Source organism: Schistocerca americana, chromosome 4 (assembly GCF_021461395.2).
Source record: "Schistocerca americana isolate TAMUIC-IGC-003095 chromosome 4, iqSchAmer2.1, whole genome shotgun sequence".
Lineage (NCBI taxonomy): Eukaryota > Metazoa > Arthropoda > Insecta > Orthoptera > Acrididae > Schistocerca > Schistocerca americana.
This window is the reverse complement of record NC_060122.1, coordinates 392,005,817-392,026,587: the sequence shown is the minus strand read 5'-3', so window position 1 is coordinate 392,026,587 and position 20,771 is coordinate 392,005,817. Positions and strand designations below refer to the sequence as shown.

Below are 20,771 nucleotides of genomic sequence, written 5' to 3'. Positions count from 1 at the left end.
ACGCGTGACCAGACTATCGGCAGAGTATAGGTTGATCTGCAAGTTTAATGTAACACATAGCACTGCAATAAAAGCCGGCATTTGCCTATTTAGTTATATCTTCACAGCGTTCTTTATTTCGTAGACTTAACGGCTGATACTGGACCTGGCAATATAATTCAGCCGGCCGCTGTGGTCGAGCGGTTCTATGCGCTTCAGTCCGGACCCGCGCTGCTGCTACGGTGGCAGGTTCGAATCCTGCCTCGGGCATGGATGTGTGTGATGTCCTTAGGTTAGTTACGTTTAAGTAGTTCTAAGTTCTAGGGGACTGATGACCTCAGAAGTTAAGTCCCATAGTGCTCAGAGCCATTTGAACCATTTTTTAACTGCGGCCGGCACAGGAGAAGCAGCTAAGTTAGAGAGCTATTGAGAAACGTGTGAAAGCCATAAACATCTTGTGCCAAAACTAGTCATTTCCCAATAGCTCTTCTAGCCTCTTTAACCACCGCTAGGGGTAAGTGCCCAAGTACAGAGAAAAATTAATCGACTTGTTATGCCGAGAGGCTGTGTGCCCGGGCCCACCCTCCTCCCACCCCACCCGCAGCCAAAGGCCGCCGACGGCCCGGCGCCCCCACCTGCCACTTGCCCGCTGCCGCGGCGGAAAGTTGCGCGTCTTCTCGCAGGCCTCCCCCTCCAAGCCGTGGGGCGCCGCGTATAAAACCGCCGTCCTGCCAGACGCCGCCGTAGTTGTCCGCAAGGCCCGGTCTGCAGAACCGGCCGACGCTCACCGCCGCCGCGACGCGCCGCCGACATGAAGCCGTCGACGCTGCTGGTCAGTGGCCCGTCTCGCACGCACTATGCGTACCGCCTAGCACCACACGGCGCATTAAGAGGTCGCCTCTGCGTGAATAAGTCTGTCTGTCTGTCTCTCTCTCTCTATCTCTCTGCAGTTTAACTATCCACATCCAGTCGACAATCATTGCATGACCAACAGAATTACGGCTTTACACCTCATCACTGCTTAGACCATTGGCAGAAGGAGACAGAGACACAGAACTCGGGTTGAGAAACGGGGAACGAAAACTGCCGTGTCCTTTTTAAAAGAACCATGTCGCCATGAGCCTAAAGTGATTTACGGAGACCAGGAACATCCTTAATAAGGGTGTTTGAGCTGTATTCCTCCAGAATGCGAGGTCACTGTAGGCTCAATCAGAGATAATGTAAATGGCAGACTTTGGTTAATTGGTAGCACAGTGCGAAATCATAATCAGTCTACAAAAGAGATTGTTTACAAAACACGCCTGCGGCCCATCTCGGAGTACTGCTAAAGTGTGTTACGCCCTTACGAAATACGACTAACTGGGGATATCAAACCTACACAAAGAATGGTTGTACGATTTGATCAGGTTTGTTTGGGCAAAGGGGGAGCAGATAAACTGAGGAGTCTGAACTGGCGGACGCTTGAAGACAGGTGCAAACTATTCCGCGGCTGCTTGTTTACAAAGATTCAATAACCTGTTTCAAGTGTTGAATCGCTGCGCGGGTTTAGCCTAGCGGTCTAGGGCGCTGCAGTCATGGACTGTGCGGCTGATCCCGGCGGAGGTTCGAGTCCTCCCTCGGGCATGGGTGTGTATGTTTGTCCTTGGGATATTTTAGGTTAAATAGTGTGTAAGCTTAGGGACTGATGATCTTAACAGTTAAGTCCCATAAGATTTCACACAAATTACAAAAAAAAGTGTTGAATCTAGTAATATACTACATAACCTAATGTATCGCTCCCGTAGGGATCGTGAACGATAGATTAGAATGAAAAGTTTATCCGAACTGAATACGCGTATGGAAACGGAAGAAGTCGTAATAACTGATGCAATAGAAATTATCCTCTTCCGTACCCTTCAGAGTGGTTTGCATAGATATAGATGTAGGTGTACCAATGCGCCTCGTTGGTCGGTAGGTAAATGGAGGAAAGGAAAGCACTTCACTTGGTTCAGAGTTTGACGTCCTGTCAGTGACGAGGTTGACAGAGACTACCTTGCAAACTTACCGCTGGCAGTTGAAGCATTCATGTCCTCCCAAAGGGGAGATCTCGAAATTCGCGGCAAATAATTTGAAGAAAATCATGGAATAATAAATCAAAGTGCCTAGACAGACACTTACCTGTTTCTTTCGAAGACGAAACGAAAGAAGGAAGTTTACAGTGTGCTACACTGTCAACGTCTATAATTACAGGCGAAGACCGTATCAACTCAACATTTATGGAGATAGATACTGGTCTTGGCCTTCTGCGAAATATCTTGATATGCCGGCGAAGATTTAGAGAAAGGCTGATCAAACGCTAAATCAGCATTGCCGTAAGGCGCTCGTGATTCCAGTCTTGCCGAACGCGGGTTCAGGTTGGTTGGTTGGTTTTTGGGAAAGAGACCAAACAGCGAGGTCATCGGTCTCATCGGATTAGGGAAGGACAGGGAAGGAAGTCGGCCGTGCCCTTTCAGAGGAACCATCCCGGCATTTGCCTGGAGCGATTTAGGGAAATCACGGAAAACCCAAATCAGGATGGCCGGACGCGGGATTGAACCGTCGTCCTCCCGAATGCGAGTCCAGTGTGCTAACCACTGCGCCACCTCGCTCGGTGCGGGTTCAGATCCCAGTGTACTGTTCACAATGTTCGTTGTTGGACATCCAGTCAGAAATCTAAGCCATCACAGGTGTAGCAGTTGTTCACATTGATTACGTTTTGCCGAATGGAAGAATCAGCTGTCACTCCCTTAAAGTTAGGTGGTCGACGACGGCTAGGATAAATGGAAATCCTCGTAATCTAAATCAGGAAGACGGAGTGAAGATTCATGCCCGTTATTTTCAGATGTACGAGGGCTATTCGGAAACTAAGGTCCGATAGGTCGGGAAATGGAAACCACGGTAAAAATCTAAAATGTTTTATTTGCAACAGTTAGATACACCTTGCAGCTACTTATCTCCATAGTCGCCGATCCGACTTAGACGTGTATCGTAGCGTTGTAACAACTTTCCAATACCCTCGCTATAGAAGGCAGCCGCCAGTGCTTTCCGCCAATTCTCTACGCTGGCCTACGGCTCGTTGTCTTGTGCCAAAATGTTGTCTTCATAGCCAGCGGTTCATGTGAGCAGAGATGAAACTCAGAGGAAGACAATTACGGGCTGTATTGTGGGTAGTCAAACATTTCCAATTGAAAACGATGCAGGAGCATCTTCATTGCCCCTGCAGAATGCGGCGGAGAATGGTCTTGAAGAAGAAACAGCACGACAGTTATGTAATGTTAGCTGCATAGCTTCAGGCGAAATTTCTCACCAGGCCCTCGTACTTGGCGGCAGACACTATTTTCTAGACATCTTTACGCACTCACTGCGAGCTCAGAAATGGGAAGAGCGACGTGATGGTAACTGGGGTTATACTAGAGACACTACCCAACACATCTGTGCAAAGCTTTATCGGATTGTCATAGTCGTTTCCATTTCGCGACCGATCGGACCTTACTTTCCGAATAGCCCTGGTAAAATGGTATCACTGTCGTGCCTTTCGAGGATCCAGAAGCAGGAATATGTTAGTAACGATTTTTTCTTCCCTCCATCAGTCAGATTGGTACATATAGTCTCGTGAATACGTTAGGTCATCAGAATTATACTCGCTTGTGACAGTCTATTAAATATGCATTTTATATAATAGTGAGAACAAAAAATGCATCTTTTAAATCTAACTTTGCAACTACGTAACAGTGGAAACAAAACAAATCTAACATCACTGCTCGGGTTTAAAGTGATGATATTCGATGTCCTGTTACAGTCGTGACTCATATATCTAGATTTCACCGAGTGAAAAATGTTGCAGGAGTATCTGAGGTGTTAATAGTAACGCGGGAAGATAATAAGCGAACAGTACATTACGTTCCTTGCACTTAACAGCTGTCCACGCTTTTGTCTGGCAGTCGATGGAGTGTATGTGTACTCACTGTGTTTGAATGTGTGCCTTTAACGTTACGTATGACAATTAGATATCTTTAGTCACAATATCGGCACAATTCTGTGAGAGTTGTTACGAAGGCTGTTCGCGAAATTTCATCCTGACCTTATGTTGTACACTATAATTAAACATATAGTGACAAGTGTATTTTAAATACAGGTGTGGTAGTTTTTATTAACAGTGACGAATTGAATACCGCTGCTCCATTGTTTGAATCCTATTCCCACCGAATTCAAAACTTCGCCCTTTTCTTCTTTCGCAAATGAATTTAATTGCCAGGTCCAGAATCTGCCCTTAAGTCTACAAAAAAAAAAGAAAGCTGTGAAGATATAAGTAAATAAGCAAATGCCGCTTTTTACTGCAGAGCCTATTCAGCACGGGGACAATCAGATGAAGCAAACGTAGCAAGAAGTACATCATTCTGATGATTACTGTGGCAGTCGTTTGCATTTACATGTGAGGGAAATAGGACATATGTGCTAACGTTTATCTTACGCGTGCTTAGGCTGTTCACAGGGAGCTAAGGAAGACCCAGAGAGTGAGGAGAGTTGTCCTTTGTTTCAATGTTGCCAACGAGTAAAACGAGACAGCTTGGGGCGAGGGCAGGAGCTGAAAGAATGAGGAGGCTTATAACTCGACCGTAACTGTATGGAAATTGAAATGTTAATCGACTATGAAGATCATAAACGGAATCGTTAGCACTGAATCAATTTACTTGCACACAAACCACGAGCAGATTGGCCGCCGTATTTATTAACCGGTCCTTAATTAGCGCAACAGATCGCAGTCGGCGTGCCCCGGCATTACGCTTACGTCACGCTGTCAGCGGGCCTGCTGCGCGATGGCGCTGCAGGAGGCTGGCGTATCGCTGCATCTCCCAGCGGAAGCCGAGTGCCTTAATGAGCGTACGACTCGGGCTGAACCCGGCCGCTAGGTACGTCGTGGCTCACGCTCGTTCTCACGGACGCCCCAGTTAGACAGCACGACAGCACGAAGACCACCGTATATTCTCAACTGAGGTTCAAAAAATGGTTCAAATGGCTCTGAGCACTATGGGACTTAATATCTGAGGAGGTCAGCAGTCCCGTAGAACTTAGAACTCCTTAAACCTAACTAACCTAAGGACATCACACACATCCATGCCCGAGGCAGGATTCGAACCTGCGACCGTAGCGGTCACGCGGCTCCAGACTGAAGGGCCTAGAACCGCTCGGCCACAGCGACCGGCTCAACTAAGGAAATTTCGTATGTATGCTTAGATGTACGTAGAAGACGAAGTAATGTTCTAGCGTTAGAGAGTCGCATGGACGTATGCAAAGTGCCTCACAAACCGAACTATTTATCGGATTCATAATAATGTGTATGAGTGCACCTGTACATACCCCGAAGGAAGCGAGTATTAATCGGTGACTTACGGGGCAGCCTCCTATTTCTAACTGGATTCAGGCATAAAATAAATAAATAAGACAGAGTATAAGTAGCGGTAGAGACAGGTGGTACTATATCCGCTTTACGCTGGCAATTATTTAAAGTTTCCAGTGTCCACTTTTCTGTTTCCGATATATCGTACACATGTATAGAAGACAGTACAAAATGTAGAAACCTCTTCTCTGAGTCTGTTGCAGACATCTTTCTGTACTGGGAGCGTGGACTGTTATTTTGAAATGCAGTGAAACTTGCAGTTTACCAAAACTGTGTGTAAAGATTTAATTTGCATGTACACAGCACCAACAGCTATTGTAATGGCTGTGATAAAGAGAAAATTTCGATGTTACTTAAGTACATCGCAAACGATAATTCTCAATAGCTAGTTACGGTAGTCAAATATTTACATTGTCAGCGGTACTAAGATGGATAGGGTGTATATAGGGTGTCCTAAAAAAGCACCGACAAGCTTTAGGGACAGTTTCCCTTCACAAAACCAAAAGAAGCGAGTCTAGTATATATGGGCACTAAAATGCAGAGTTTAACAGCTATGAGGACTTGTTCATCTTCGGTACTATGGAACAGATCTCTTCTATTGCAAGGACTTTGGTATCCATGTTTTGGGAGGATGTAGTACAGACTAAACCAAGGAGAAATTTCCGGTAAACATGGGGTCAATAGGCATTTTTTTCTTGTTGTGGTGTAAGTAACCTGTCCCTAAATTTCGTCTTTAGCAATTTATAGAACCTAGAAGCATTTTTCCGGGATTAATCAGCGAATATATCACAGCTACATATATGTCACATAATGGCTGTGATCGACAAGACTTGAGCTGTTCCAGGGAGTTAGTGGCAGATGATTTTCCAGCTCGTAATGCACCTGTAGACGAAGACGTCACGTATTCTACTTTATCCCGTTGTGTACAAATCCAAAGTTTTCCATACAGAATTGAGAATTTCGTTAATTTGGTATGAAAGTTTTCATCATGCTCCCTTACAATATCGCACCTGCTTTATCACCATACATATAACTATTATTTTGCAATTTTACTCTTACTTATTTGAATTATCACGATAGGTGCCGTTTTCGGACACACAGGGGTTTGTGTATGACATAAACGTTGTGCTCTGTCTTTACTGGATGTACATACCCCACTATTAGCTGTCCAATGAGTTATTAACAAAATATAAAATATTTGGATGAAAACGGACGTAGGCGACTTTATGCAAAGTACGTTCCCTGATGGCATATATAATACTGCATTGGCTGTTGATGATAGGTATCAGGTATACCAAGATATATGTCACAACTAAATGTGATATATACGTGTAAATAGTTATGTTGTCTCCAGGTCGTATTTAATGTAATGACATGAAGAGAAGAAGAGAGCGACAGTTGTGATCTGTGACCTAGGGACAATAGTAAACAGAACAGAACTGAAGTGACAGAGACTGATTCCGATCCGTATAGTACTCTGGATTGAGCACAAATATTTGGTAAATGTTCACTTATATTTAAAGTTAGGATATTGGAAATTATAGAAGCCTTCCTTATAGTGATATCAAAAAGGTCAGACAGCAAACACAGTGCCCAAGTCTTCTAGAAATCACTTACAATTTTGTCAGGCGACTGCGCAAGGCGATATAAGATTAAACGACAATTTGAGACAGGTTTATTAAAGTCAGTTTCCCAACTCTCATTGAGCTAAAGTACTGTCAAAGCAACGCTGTTGATAGCCGTGAAAGAGAAGTGCAGGAATGAGATAGCGTACACCTGAAATGTAGCTGATGGCCACTGCATTTTATAAGTCATCAGTCTTTCGACTGGTTTGATGCTGCCCTCCATATTTTCTTATATGCACAAACATTTCCATCTTGACATAACCATTGCACTCAGCGCGCTCTACAAGCTGTTTGGCACACCTAGTTTTAGTGTTCTGGATGACGTACCATACTATGTTACTTCTTCTGGTACGTGTCTTCTGTATTCTGCCCTCATGTATTCTATTTAGTACTTCTTCATTTACTACTTTCCGCCCCTGTCAGTGGTCAACGCGACGGAATGTCATACCTAAAGGCCCAGGTTCGATTCCCGGCTGGGTCGGAGATCGCTCAGGGACTGGGTGTTGTGTTGTCCTTATCATCATCATTTCTTCCCCATCGACACGCAAGCCCTGACGTGGCGTCGACTCGAAAGACTTGCACCAGGCGAACGGTCTACCCGACGGGAGGCCCTAGCCACACGGCATTTACATTTACTACTACGTCTGCCTACTTATATTTCCGATGGTCCAAGTTTCTCTTCCATATAACGCTGTTCTCCAGTCACACACTTTCGAGAATCAATCCCTTTGCAATAACAGAGCTCAAATTGCCGAATACAGCTCCTGGCTACTTACTCAGAGACGGACAGCATTTCGAAAGCGCGACAGGTGCCAGACGGCAATGTTTAAAATGTACGATCGTCATGCGGCGGAGAAATCAAACAGCCTCCACTCTTGCGGGAAGGACAAGGGTCGCACGCCACGCGTGAGAGCTGCAGGCGCTCGTCTGGAGGACGTCTGCTTTCTCCGAAGGACGCGGGGTCAGAGCCAGCAGAGGTGCCCGCTGCTGCCGATGGACACGCGTAAGCGGCTGCGTCCCGATAGCTAAGAGATGTTAAGTACCCGCAGGCGGCTGTAAGGAAAACAGTGTGACTAAGCGTTAGCGATGACGTTCATAACGCTCAGACCTTGGCCGTGACACTCATTCCACGATCGACGACCTTTTCTCCAGCTGTTTATGGTTTCACGTTCATTACTGAAGATATTCTAAGGTTCAAAGGGCTCTAAGCACTATGGAACTTAACATCTGAGGTCATCAGTCCACTAGACTTACAACTACATTAACCCAACTACATCTACATCTACATACATACTCCGCAATCCACCATACGGTGCGTGGCGGAGGGTACCTCGTACCACAACTAGCATCTTCTCTCCCTCTTCCACTCCCAAACAGAACGAGGGAACAATGACAGCCTTTATGCCTGAACCGCTCGGCCACAGCGGCCGGCGATATTATAAGGAGTAAGAACAATGCATAAATCTTTCTGCTACATGACGGTTAGTATTAATATTTCCTTCGAGTGTTTCTATAACCTCCTGTACATATACGTCCTGTACATATACATGTACATATACATATACGTACATATACAGAAGGTGGTAGTATCAGGGTACGAAATGCCAATGCATTGCCGAAGCTTCATTTGTAGTCAGGTGGTTCGCGAGGTTCCAACTTGTTTACGGCCGGACGACGGGAATTAACGGACACTGAACGCGGAATTGTCGTTGAAGCTAGACGCATGGGACATTCCATTTCGGAAATCGTTAAGGAGTTCAGTATTTCGAGATCCACAGGGTCTAGGGTGTACCGAGAATACCAAATTTCAGGGATTACCTCTCACCACTGGCTATGAAGTGACCGAAGGTCTTTACTTAACGATCGAGAGTAGCAGCGTTTGCGTAGAGTTGTCAGCGCTAACAGACAAGCAGCACTACGTAAAATAACCACACAAATCAATGTGCGACGTACGACAAACGTATCCGTTAGAACAGTGCGGTGAAATTTGGCGTTAATAGGCGATGCGAGTGCCTCTCCTTGGGTCGGTTGTACCATAGACGACTAGAAAACCGTGGCCTGGTAAGTTGGTACATGATAACGATAGGACCTGAGTGTGGCTCAGACACCATGAAGCCATGGACCCAAGCCACTTCGCAAGTTGGTGGTGCCTCCAAATGGTGTGGACTGTGTTTACATACAATGAACTGGGTCCTCTGGTCCAACTAAACCGACCATTGACTGGAAACGGTTCTTTTCGGCTACTTGTAGACCATCTGCAGCTGTTGATTAACTTCACATTACTATACAACGATGGACTCTTTTTATGGATGGGTATCCACCGTGTCAGAACATTCTCGCGAATTGGAGCGAATGGCCTGGCTAACCAGATAGCATGACAAGAATGTCATCTGACATTAGGAGGATATAATCCAGAGGTCAGTTCGTGCAGAAAATCCTGCACCGGCAACAGTTTCACAATTATGGACTGCTATAAAGGCAGCAAGGGTTAATATTTCTGCAGATACTTCCGAGTTGTTGAGTCCATGCCTCGTGGAGTGATTGCCCTATGCCGGGCAAAAGGAGGTCCGACACATATTCTGTGGCTTTCGTCACCTCATTGTATAAAGAATATGCAAGAGACCTTATTGCTATTCTAGCCGCAGGTTTTCGTTGGGCTCTGAAACAACGAAGTTTTCCAAGTGACTGGGAAAAAAGGATACTCGTCATATCCATTTTTAACAAGGGTCGTCGGACAGGTAACTCTTTTGCAGACGGACAGTCTTGTTTGTAAGAATAAACATGGACTCGGCTAGCTCTAAACTTATGAACGTAAGCTCACTCTGTGCTACCAAGAGATTCCAAAGAAACTAGCCAGTGGCGCCGGACAACCTTTGTGAGTGTACAACTGGTTCCTTACCAGACAAAAGCAGAACATCGCTCCCGACGGGGTGTACTGGTCAGACACGAATGTAACTGTAGGTCTAACATTTGGGATTGTTACAGGGCCATATCTGCTGCGTGAGGCTATTCGTGTAACGTCAGAACAGTCAAGCAAATTGCAGGAAACCTTGTAGAGAATCTACGCTTTCCTCGTGACTTGGCAGTCGAGCCTGAACGATAGACAACGCATTGCGCATGAATGGGCGGAAAGGCCAATTACTTTTCGATTGTGTGGTTGACGATCGGCCACTGGGAGCACTGTCAACATCTGGTGGTCTAGTGGTTACCGTGCCTCGAGATCGCGCGGCCACGGTTTCGATTCCTTGCCGGGTGGCATTTTCTCTGTTTGGTAGTGAGTGTATATGCTATCCTCATCTTTCATCTTATCTTCGACAGACGTACACGTCACCATGGTGGCGTCAAATACAAATAGAAAGACCTGCTCCAGGCGGCCACACAACCTCAGGTTCTCCCGGCCAAATAAGCGATGCGATCATTTCGTTTTACCAGCAGCAGAAACTGTCGTAAAAATATCTACGCGTATGATTATGTGTGCTGATCAATTTCAGATGAGACGACCGCACAAAATTAGTTGTAGAACAGTCAACTGCAGACTGAAATTCACTGAAAAAATCGCCAGGAAAAGCAATTTAGAAGCTTCTCGTTCAACCTGTTCACTGGTATTGCTCGTAAGTTTGGAAACACTGCCAGGTAGCAGTAATAGACGAGAGAGAGGCGGTCGAAAGAAGAGATTGTGTTTACTCTCCGGTTCGTTTAGCAAGCGCAAGAGCGTCACCGATGTTCGTCCACTTCCGTGCCAAGCGTTAAAAGAGAGGTGTTGTGCGTCGCAGACTACTATTATAATTGAGAGAATACGCCTTCCACCAACATACATCACCATCTCCAACAGTTCTGTTACTATCGCCATGGTCTTAGTTTATGCAGATATATTTAACTTCTCGGACAGTTCGACGAACATTAAACGGATATATTAATGGGTAACTGCTGTCTTCTTAGCTACGATCGAGATGCGCAGGCCGTCTATGTGGTGTTTGTACCTATTAGTAATTAAGACCACGCCGATTTAACTAGGAAGCAATCGTGAGTTGTATCTCTACACAGTGTTTCTAGAACTACCGGAAAGTTGACTGTCTTTCTGTTTGATAGTAAACCTGAACAATATGTAAAAGAAAAACAGAGCGAACAATAAGACTGGAAAATCAAGAACAAAGTGCTCGGATTAAAAAGGGAGTAGGACAGTGATGTAGTCTCCTGTTTCCACTGCTCAATCTGTACATCGAAGAAGCAATGACAGAAATAAAAGAAATATTCGAGAGTAAGGATTAAATTTCAGGATGAAAGGATGTCAATAATAATATTCATGATTGTATTTGCTATCCTCAGTGAGAGTGAAGAATAATTACAGGAGGTGTCGGATGGAATGAAGAGTCTAATAAGTAAAAAATATTGATTGAAGGTAACCCAAAGAAAAACGAAAGTAATGAGGAGTAGCTGAATTGAGATTAGTGATAAACTTGACGGCAAAACTGGAGACAAGGAGGTAGTTAAAGTTAAGGAATTATGCTTCCTTTGAAGAAAAATAACCCATGACGGACAAAGCAAGGAAGACATAAAAAGCAGATTAACAGAGGCAAAGAAGGCATTTATGCCCAAGAAAAGTCTGCCAGGATGAAAATCGGCCTTAATTCGAGGAAAGAAATTTCTGAGAATGTACGTTGGAGCACAGCATCGTATGGTAGTGAATCAATGACTGAATGAAAACCAGAAAAAGGGAAACGAAGCGTTTGAGATGTGAAACAATAGACAGATACTGAAAATTAGATGGACTGATAAAGTACGGAACGAGGAGGTCCTCCTTAGAATCGACGAAGGAAGAAACTTATGGAACACATTGGCAAGAATAAGTGACAGGACGATAGGACATGTGTTAAGACATCAGGGAATAGCTTCCACGGTTGTAATGGGAGCCATAGAGCGTTAAAAACTGTAGAGGTGACAGAGATTCAACTACAACCAACAAATAATTTGAGGGCGCAGGGTGCAAGTGCTGCTCCAAGACGAAGAGGTTCACACAGGAGCGGAATTCGTGGCGGTTGTCACAGAAGCAGAAGACTGATGACGCGAAAGCAATAAAAAAGAAAGAGGCTAAAAAAATAAAGAAACAAATAAAAACTACACATGCATAAGATTGGTTTAAGAACTGAGACAGACGTTACCTATGGAGGTCAATTTGGTTTACCACATTACAAGCAAGCACTGCGTCACGAACCAGGAAAATGATGTGGACGGGATTGATATTTTGGTCACACTGTTAGTAAAAGTTGCGCACTAGAGAATTCTGAGCACGAAGACTCTCGGTGGAGCTACAGCAGTACGTAACATATTCTTCGTGATCAATGCACTTCCTACGAGTCAGGCAAATTCATGTTCAGACATATTCCTTGGGAAATCGAATTCACTCAGTTATATGCTTTGTTACGCTGTTACGCACGGATGAGACGAGATTTTACACCTGTCGGCTTCTGAGCTTTCTCAGAGTTGAAATATGAAACCTATCTTCTTAGCAGCCCTGCAGACATCTCGTTTAGCTGATAGTTAGGAAATAGTCGCGTGTTAAACCTTCACCTCACTTTAAGAAATCGCGTGAAATTTAACATGTGGTGTCAGTCTCTGATCTACATTGTGCTGAATGTTGTTACTGTACAGGTAAAAGGAGAGCTAAGTATCGCTGTTTCCTAAATTTCACCTAAGTTCTATAAAATTAAAGAAAAGAAAAAAAATCCTTTTTAACTAAGGTGCATCACTTGTAATAATGGTGAGTTGCATTAGCCAAATCTATAACATCTGTTTCTATTTGTGCTAAATACATCTTAATATACCAATTTCTTTATTCGCTCTAGAGTGAAGACTCTTTCATGTATGGTGAATGTTTTTTCCTTCTCTTGCGTTATTGTCTGACGTTTATTTCCAGCATGTATGCGTCCCTATGGCAACAGCATTTATAAACCTATACTTCGTGCTTCCGCTGAAAAATGTTGAAATGTATTTGTGTCTTTCTTTCATTATTTACTTCTTTCATTTTTCTTTCTTTCTGTTTTTCTTTCACTATTTGTCGCTTTCAACTGCTCTGATCCAAAATGCGTTTCTTTATGTCATGCATGAGTGATAGCTGCAGTGTTTCCTCGTATATGCAAATATTTGTCGACTCCTACTGCTTCCCCTCCCTCCGGTGTTTTATATCGACTACATTTCAACGTTTGGATGTTTGTCCTATCAACCTGCCATTCCTTCACAAACACTGATTTCTTCGACTATTGCAGCAAACCAAATCTAATTCTTCAGTTCATGTAACGTACTTCCTATATCCTAATTTTCAGCGCAGCTAATGGCACTTTTTTTTAGGAAATAGCCCACTATCAGAATGAATGTTTCATAATGTACTACTGTGTACACCGTCATCATTCAGCTACAATTGCACACGGAACCTAAATGCGAAAACATAATAACTGGTAAGACAGCCTGGATTCAAATCCTGTTGTGAGAGAGACCTTTAATATGATGACTAAATTCTAATGTTCTTCTCTCTTAAACTGATACAATGAAATCATTACCAGCTTCATTTCCACACCATGAATTGTGAACTGTAATTTAATAATTACTTACAATTAGAGAAGAACACAGCAAACAGTTACGTATCAATCTATATTTTATTACAGATGTAGCTATAGTATAAACACCATCAGTGGTATTACAGATGTAGCTATAGTATAAATACCATCAGTGCATTTAGTAGCGTGTCATATAGACACAGACAGCTTCTACATACAAACGCTCTGATGATGCATACACTTTACCTAAAATATAGCTAGATGTGATATAAAATACGAATTGATGGATGAGCGAGTGTTTGCTATGTTCATCCCTGCTTAGAAGCATATGACAGTCGCAGGGTACAACGATTCTGAATGGAATTCAATCTGATAATGTTATTTATTTTTCAAGCATTTACTTTTGGAATCCGGTTATTTTCACCAACCCACCAACTAATTTCCCTTCCTATTCCTTCTGGCGCCAATGACGCAGCTCAGACGTGGCTCAGGAGAAATCCTTTTGCGTAATTTGGTTCTGGTGTTTGCTTACTGGACAACACCTGTATTCCTGGAAGAGAATGGCGGCAGAGGTGAAAACTGCGCCAAGAACGCACAACTGCGAACGTGCGAATGATTCTTACGTGTCACGCGTAAGAGGTGCGAACGTGGCGGCAGCATCTTTGTTGTGTCCAGCGGCGCCAAGGCAATAAATCTAAGCGAAGCAAACATAGCAACAGCAGCAGCGGCAGCCAAAAGTTGGCGAGCAAACAGTTTACTGACGCGCCGGTCGGCGTTTTTTTCTTCTTTTCTTTACAGGTGCTGTTCGCCTCGCTGTCCGTAGCTCTTCTCGCTGCACCGGTCTCCGCCAACCCCGTCCACAGTCGCCAGAAGAGGGGGTAAGCTGCTGCCACCTTCAGTTCATGCCTGATAAATATTAAAAATGAAATTGTCACTCGCGAATACTTCAGTTACCAAAAGATGTCTCCTCAGTCAGTCACTATAGTCTAATATACACTCCTGGAAATTGAAATAAGAACACCGTGAATTCATTGTCCCAGGAAGGGGAAACTTTATTGACACATTCCTGGGGTCAGATACATCACATGATCACACTGACAGAACCACAGGCACATAGACACAGGCAACAGAGCATGCACAATGTCGGCACTAGTACAGTGTATATCCACCTTTCGCAGCAATGCAGGCTGCTATTCTCCCATGGAGACGATCGTAGAGATGCTGGATGTAGTCCTGTGGAACGGCTTGCCATGCCATTTCCACCTGGCGCCTCAGTTGGACCAGCGTTCGTGCTGGACGTGCAGACCGCGTGAGACGACGCTTCATCCAGTCCCAAACATGCTCCATGGGGGACAGATCCGGAGATCTTGCTGGCCAGGGTAGTTGACTTACACCTTCTAGAGCACGTTGGGTGGCATGGGATACATGCGGACGTGCATTGTCCTGTTGGAACAGCAAGTTCCCTTGCCGGTCTAGGAATGGTAGAACGATGGGTTCGCTGACGGTTTGGATGTACCGTGCACTATTCAGTGTCCTCTCGACGATCACCAGTGGTGTACGGCCAGTGTAGGAGATCGCTCCCCACACCATGATGCCGGGTGTTGGCCCTGTGTGCCTCGGTCGTATGCAGTCCTGATTGTGGCGCTCACCTGCACGGCGCCAAACACGCATACGACCATCATTGGCACCAAGGCAGAAGCGACTCTCATCGCTGAAAACGACACGTCTCCATTCGTCCCTCCGTTCACGCCTGTCGCGACACCACTGGAGGCGGGCTGCACGATGTTGGGGCGTGAGCGGAAGACGGCCTAACGGTGTGCGGGACCGTAGCCCAGCTTCATGGAGACGGTTGCGAATGGTCCTCGCCGATATCTCAGGAGCAACAGTGTCCCCTACGGCACTGCGTAGGATCCTACGGTCTTGGCGTGCATCCGTGCGTCGCTGCGGTCCGGTCGCAGGTCGACGGGCACGTGCACCTTACGCCGACCACGGGCGACAACATCGATGTACTGTGGAGACCTCACACCCCACGTGTTGAGCAATTCGGTGGTACGTCCACCCGGCCTCCCGCATGCCCACTATACGCCCTCGCTCAAAGTCCGTCAACTGCACATACGGTTCACGTCCACGCTGTCGCGGCATGCTAGCAGTGTTAAAGACTGCGATGGAGCTCCGTATGCCACGGCAAACTGGCTGACACTGACGGCGGCGGTGCAGAAATGTTGCGCAGCTAGCGCCATTCGACGGCCAAGACCGCGGTTCCTGGTGTGTCCGCTTTGCCGTGCGTGTGATCATTGATTGTACAGCCCTCTCGCAGTGTCCGGAGCAAGTATGGTGGGTCTGACACACCGGTGTCAATGTGTTCTTTTTTCCATTTCCAGGATGTAAATTAGTTGGTGTCTGACGTGCATTGTCCAAAGTGACGTCGCTGTCGTGTCCAAAGTGACGTCGCTGTCGTGACGTACATTGTCTGCAGACAGTCAGCACTGTGCTCGCCGCGGCGATAGAAAATCACTCTGCAAAGTTCACCCTCCGCAGCTAAGGTCTACATCTATATCTACATACATACTCCGCAATCCACCATACGGTGCGTGGCGAAGGGTACCTCGTACCACAACTAGCATCTTCTCTCCCTGTTCCACTCCCAAACAGAACGAGGGAGAAACGACTGCATATATGCCTCTGTACGAGCCCTAATCTCTCTTATCTTATCTTTGTGGTCTTTCCGCGAAATATAAGTTGGCGGCAGTAAAAATGTACTGCAGTCAGCCTCAAATGCTGGTTCTCTAAATTTCCCTCAATAGCGATTCACGAAAAGAACTCCTCCTTTCCTCCAGAGACTCCCACCCGAGTTCCTGAAGCATTTCCGTAACACTCGCGTGCTGATCAAACCTACCAGTAACAAATCTAGCAGCCCGCCTCTGAATTGCTTCTATGTCCTCCCTCAATCCGACCTGATAGGGATCCCAAACGCTCGAGCAGTACTCAAGAATGGGTCGTATTAGTGTTTTATAAGCGGTCTCCTTTTCAGATGAACCTCATCTTCCCAAAATTCTAGCAATGAGCCGAAGACGACTATCCGCCTTCCCCACAACTGCCATTACATGCTTGTCTCACTTCATATCGCTCTGCAATGTTTAATCGACGTGACTGTGTCAAGCGCTAACGTAGACATGTGTGGTGGCGCTCGAAATAGATGTGCACCGATTCGAATACACAGGGTGGACAGAATTTTCACTGCCAGTATTTTGCCCACAATGGGAGGAGGGATGGTGCCGTAAAGTTGCCCGTCAGCAGTTTTATATCCCGTTGTTCCGCATCAAGTTCCGAATCTCTCATGAAATGAGTACATATGACACTGTTGACGGTGATCTGTTTGTCGGATGGGAAGTTTAAGCTCGCTGGTTCCCCTTGGTGCTATTCGGGAGGAGTATGCTAAGTGCCGGCACCGGGTTTCGCCCTCTCACCTCTCTCATCACTAATCTTCTGCACAAACATAACAAGACACTATACACGTATCCATGACACTAACGCACACTCACTGCATAAATCTCAGTTACCCGTAAGGAATGGGACCAACATGCGCGTGGGAGTAACACTCTTTCCGACAGGCGGCGGAATCCACCCCACAGGATATCCAAGTTGACAATGCCACACGACACTAGCATTTTCCACTACAAATATCATGTGAAAAATTAAAAAAATTAGTTGTTTATGTCAATTAGGACCTGTTATGAACTCACTGATACACTTTCAGTTTTTCTTTGATTACAAAATACCGCACTCGATAATGGATCCATGCAAAGTTGCGTGTCGCATTATGTTTGTTATATACAAGATTCGGAAGACAGTACTTTTGCATTTATAACATTTTAAATTGCAAGGTGTATGACGCTGTAAATCTCTATCTCAAACAAAGATCATGTAAAAAAGTTTGAAATCCACTAACGACATAGATCTCTGTAGTGTGTATTCAACGTCTCTCGAACGACTAATTTTACTGCACATCGTAATGCATGTGAAACTAAACGCTACACAGATCTATTTCTGCAACGGCACACTGAGACGTTGTGGAGCCAATACTTTGCGCAGCCGAAGTGCTGGTACAGTGAGAGCCGGCAGTTCCAAGTTCTCGTTGGTGTGGGAGCAATCTGCAAGATGCAGAACTATAATACCTGTCGCTATAATACCTCGCACAACGCTCTTACGATCATTTAGAACATGAACTATATCTGCACTGCCAGAACATAAATAGCTGTCACACTCACAGAAATACAAGCGCTTGTTCTCAACAGAAGACAGAGAAGAAAATGAATCATAATTTATCACTATAACCAAACTATTGTCAAATTTCCAGCAACTAGGCTCTAAGCACGGAAACTGCATCACATCTGTAGCAACATCTAAATACTAGCGCTTTACGTAAGTGAAAAAAAGTTTACGGTATCAGTATCGTATCCTCTGCTACGAGTCCAACCGTAGCACGTAGAGTGCGCCGTACAACAGACGTTGTAGGATCCACGCCGGATCCGAAAGGTATAGTTATACCGTTTTGAATCGGGAAGAAAGTTTTAACCATTTAATTTTATTGCACGTTCTCGATTTCAGAGCAGTAGCACGTACTGGGGTTAAGTATCAAGGCACGATATCGTAAATTTGGGACAATAATTTTTATAATTATAATGGACGACTTCGTTCGTTTACATCGTAATGTGCCACTCTAAAACGTCAAATTCTCACCAAAGAAACATACAGTTCCTACATTTCACTACGGAAGCAATGTTACAACTCTCCTTCATTTATTTCTAGACCTGTGAAGGTTACTAGTCTTCGTCGCTGCCCTGATATACTTTGCGTGTTCTCTAACTCTGCTGTACAACTGTGAAAGGTGCCCATTGTTGATATAGTGGAAGTGTTAATAATACTACTTCACAGTAGCTCTACTAGAGCAAAAATTTTGAAGATTGCTGTCAAAACTCAGTATATATGTTCTAAACATCTTTATGCTTAAACTGCGCTTAATATTTAAGAGTGTTAGCATATATAGTTACATGGTGCGGAAGCTCACTTTTAACTATTTTATTAACTTCGATTTTTACAATCATAAAGCCATCAACAATATTTGAAAAATATTTTGTTTATTCACAAATTTACGTTGCGGTTTTGTCACGACGTACTTGGCAACACTGGCTAGGTTTATAGTATTTCGAAGAAACTTGAGAGCGTACAAATGTCACAAACTAGCCTTCGTGGCCGAAGCCGCTAACGCTCGCTTGTGCGATAGCAATTGAACCGGAGGTACGCCGGTTCAGTTTCCACTGCCACTACTTGGCCAGCAAGGGAAAGAGAAATGGTGGCTTAAAGCTCCTGATTACAAAGCTTTGCGTCAAAGTCCCCAGTTAAATACCAGACCTCTCCGCAACATCTCATGAAGTGAGGGCATCCGTCCATCGGATGGGGGTGATAAGATTGGCAGTCCCCTTGGTGCTATGTGTCGACACCGCGATTCACCGTCTCCCTTGTCTGATCATCATCATCACGCAACACAAACGTTACTCTACACAGAGGCACAAAATACGTATATGTAGAATTACAAATAGAGTGTAATGGAACAAGGTGTAAATAGACAAAAAACACGTATTGTAAACGCAGCAAGCTAGTAACTATATAAAATTATAGAATGGTTGTTTTTCTCCTTATGCAGGATCGAGTATGGCCCTCCAGTGCACCATGAAGAGCACCACGACCACCATCAGCCAGAGGGCATCTGGAAGAAGAAACTCGTCTGGAAAGAAGAATGGGTGAAAGTGTGGAAGACAGTCAGTAAACAGGTTTGGAAACCAGCGTGGAAGAAAATCCAGGTTCCCGTCTGGAAAGAAATACAGGTGCCTGTGTGGAAGGAGATCCAAGTTCCAGACTGGAAGAAAATCCAGAAGCCGATATGGAAAGAGATTCAGGTGCCGATATGGAAAGAAATTCAAATTCCAGACTGGAAAAAGATAAACGTTCCAGTGTGGAAAGAAATACAGGTGCCTGTATGGAAGGAAATCCAAGTTCCCGACTGGAAGCAAATCTGGGTACCAGAACTGGTAAAAATATGGGTACCAGGAGAGAAATCTCACGGGAAGGACCCACACGGCTGGGAGTACACCTCCCACGGCTTGTGGAAGAAGAAACTCATCTGGAAGCCGATCTGGAAGAAAATCTGGCGCACAGACAAGAAGCTGATCTGGGTGCCCGAGAAGAAGCTGGAGTGGAAGATCGAGTACAAGCAGATCTGGCGTACCGAGAAGAAGCAGATCTGGGTGCCGGAGAAGAAGCTCATCTGGAAGGAGGAGCTCGTCCAGATCTGGAGGCCCGACAAGAAGCTCGTCTGGGTGCCCGACAAGAAGCTGGTCTGGAAGGACGAGTGGAAGCAGATCCAGGTGCCCGTATGGAAGCAGATCCAGGTTCCGGCGTGGAAGAAGGTGTGGAAGCCCGTCTGGCAGAAGGTGTGGGTGCCGATCCACCACGAGGAGCACCACGGCTGGGACTGACGCTGAGCCGTGCCGAGCCGAGCCGAGTAGAGCCGAATCCACCCGGCCGCCGGGGCAGACAGCGGCCGCGAGCTGTGGCCCCAAGCCACGAGTACAAATCCAGTAGACGCCGGCGTCGCCGTCGCGGCGCCAGCTGTTGCTACTCTTTGTAACATATCCGCTTTGTTATTTGTTGTATCTAGTATGTTTTGTACAGTTCTTTTTGTATTATACTCCCTTTTTTATACTTTACAAGACGGCTTATTATTCTGTACGCCATGAAAGACCTCGAATGAAGGCTTCATGCTTATGTTGTCATGCTTTATACTGCCGAGTACCATGGTCAAGAGAAATTCGCTAGTATCAAATATCATTGTTTGGTAGTGAAACATGGACTGTGGGAAAATCGCAACTGAAGACAATCTGAGATTTGAGGTGTGATGTCGAACATTAAGTGGACTCGTAAGGTAAGGAATGCATTGGTAAGGAGTGAAGGAGTGAGAAATGAGGAGGTTTCTTACATAATCGGCGAGGAAAGGTAGAAGGCACAGTATGATAGGACGTCTGTTAGGAAGTCTGGGAATAACTTTCAGGCTACTAGAGGGAGCTACACAGAGTGGAAATCGTAGGGGAACTCAAAGATTTGATTAGACCCATCAAATAATTGACGAAGTAGGTTGTAAAT

The 20,771-nt window shown here is 45.1% G+C and overlaps 1 protein-coding gene across 1 annotated transcript; it reads left to right on the top strand.

Moving 5' to 3' along the window:
• The first annotated feature begins 738 nt into the window (after window positions 1-738).
• Window positions 739-20,305, top strand: LOC124613140. The gene is made up of 3 exons (XM_047141758.1): window positions 739-811; window positions 14,370-14,449; window positions 19,276-20,305. The coding sequence occupies exons 1-3, from the start codon at window positions 791-793 to the stop codon at window positions 20,105-20,107; spliced, it is 933 nt and encodes a 310-aa protein (XP_046997714.1). The 5' UTR covers window positions 739-790; the 3' UTR covers window positions 20,108-20,305.
• The last annotated feature ends 466 nt before the right edge of the window (window positions 20,306-20,771 follow it).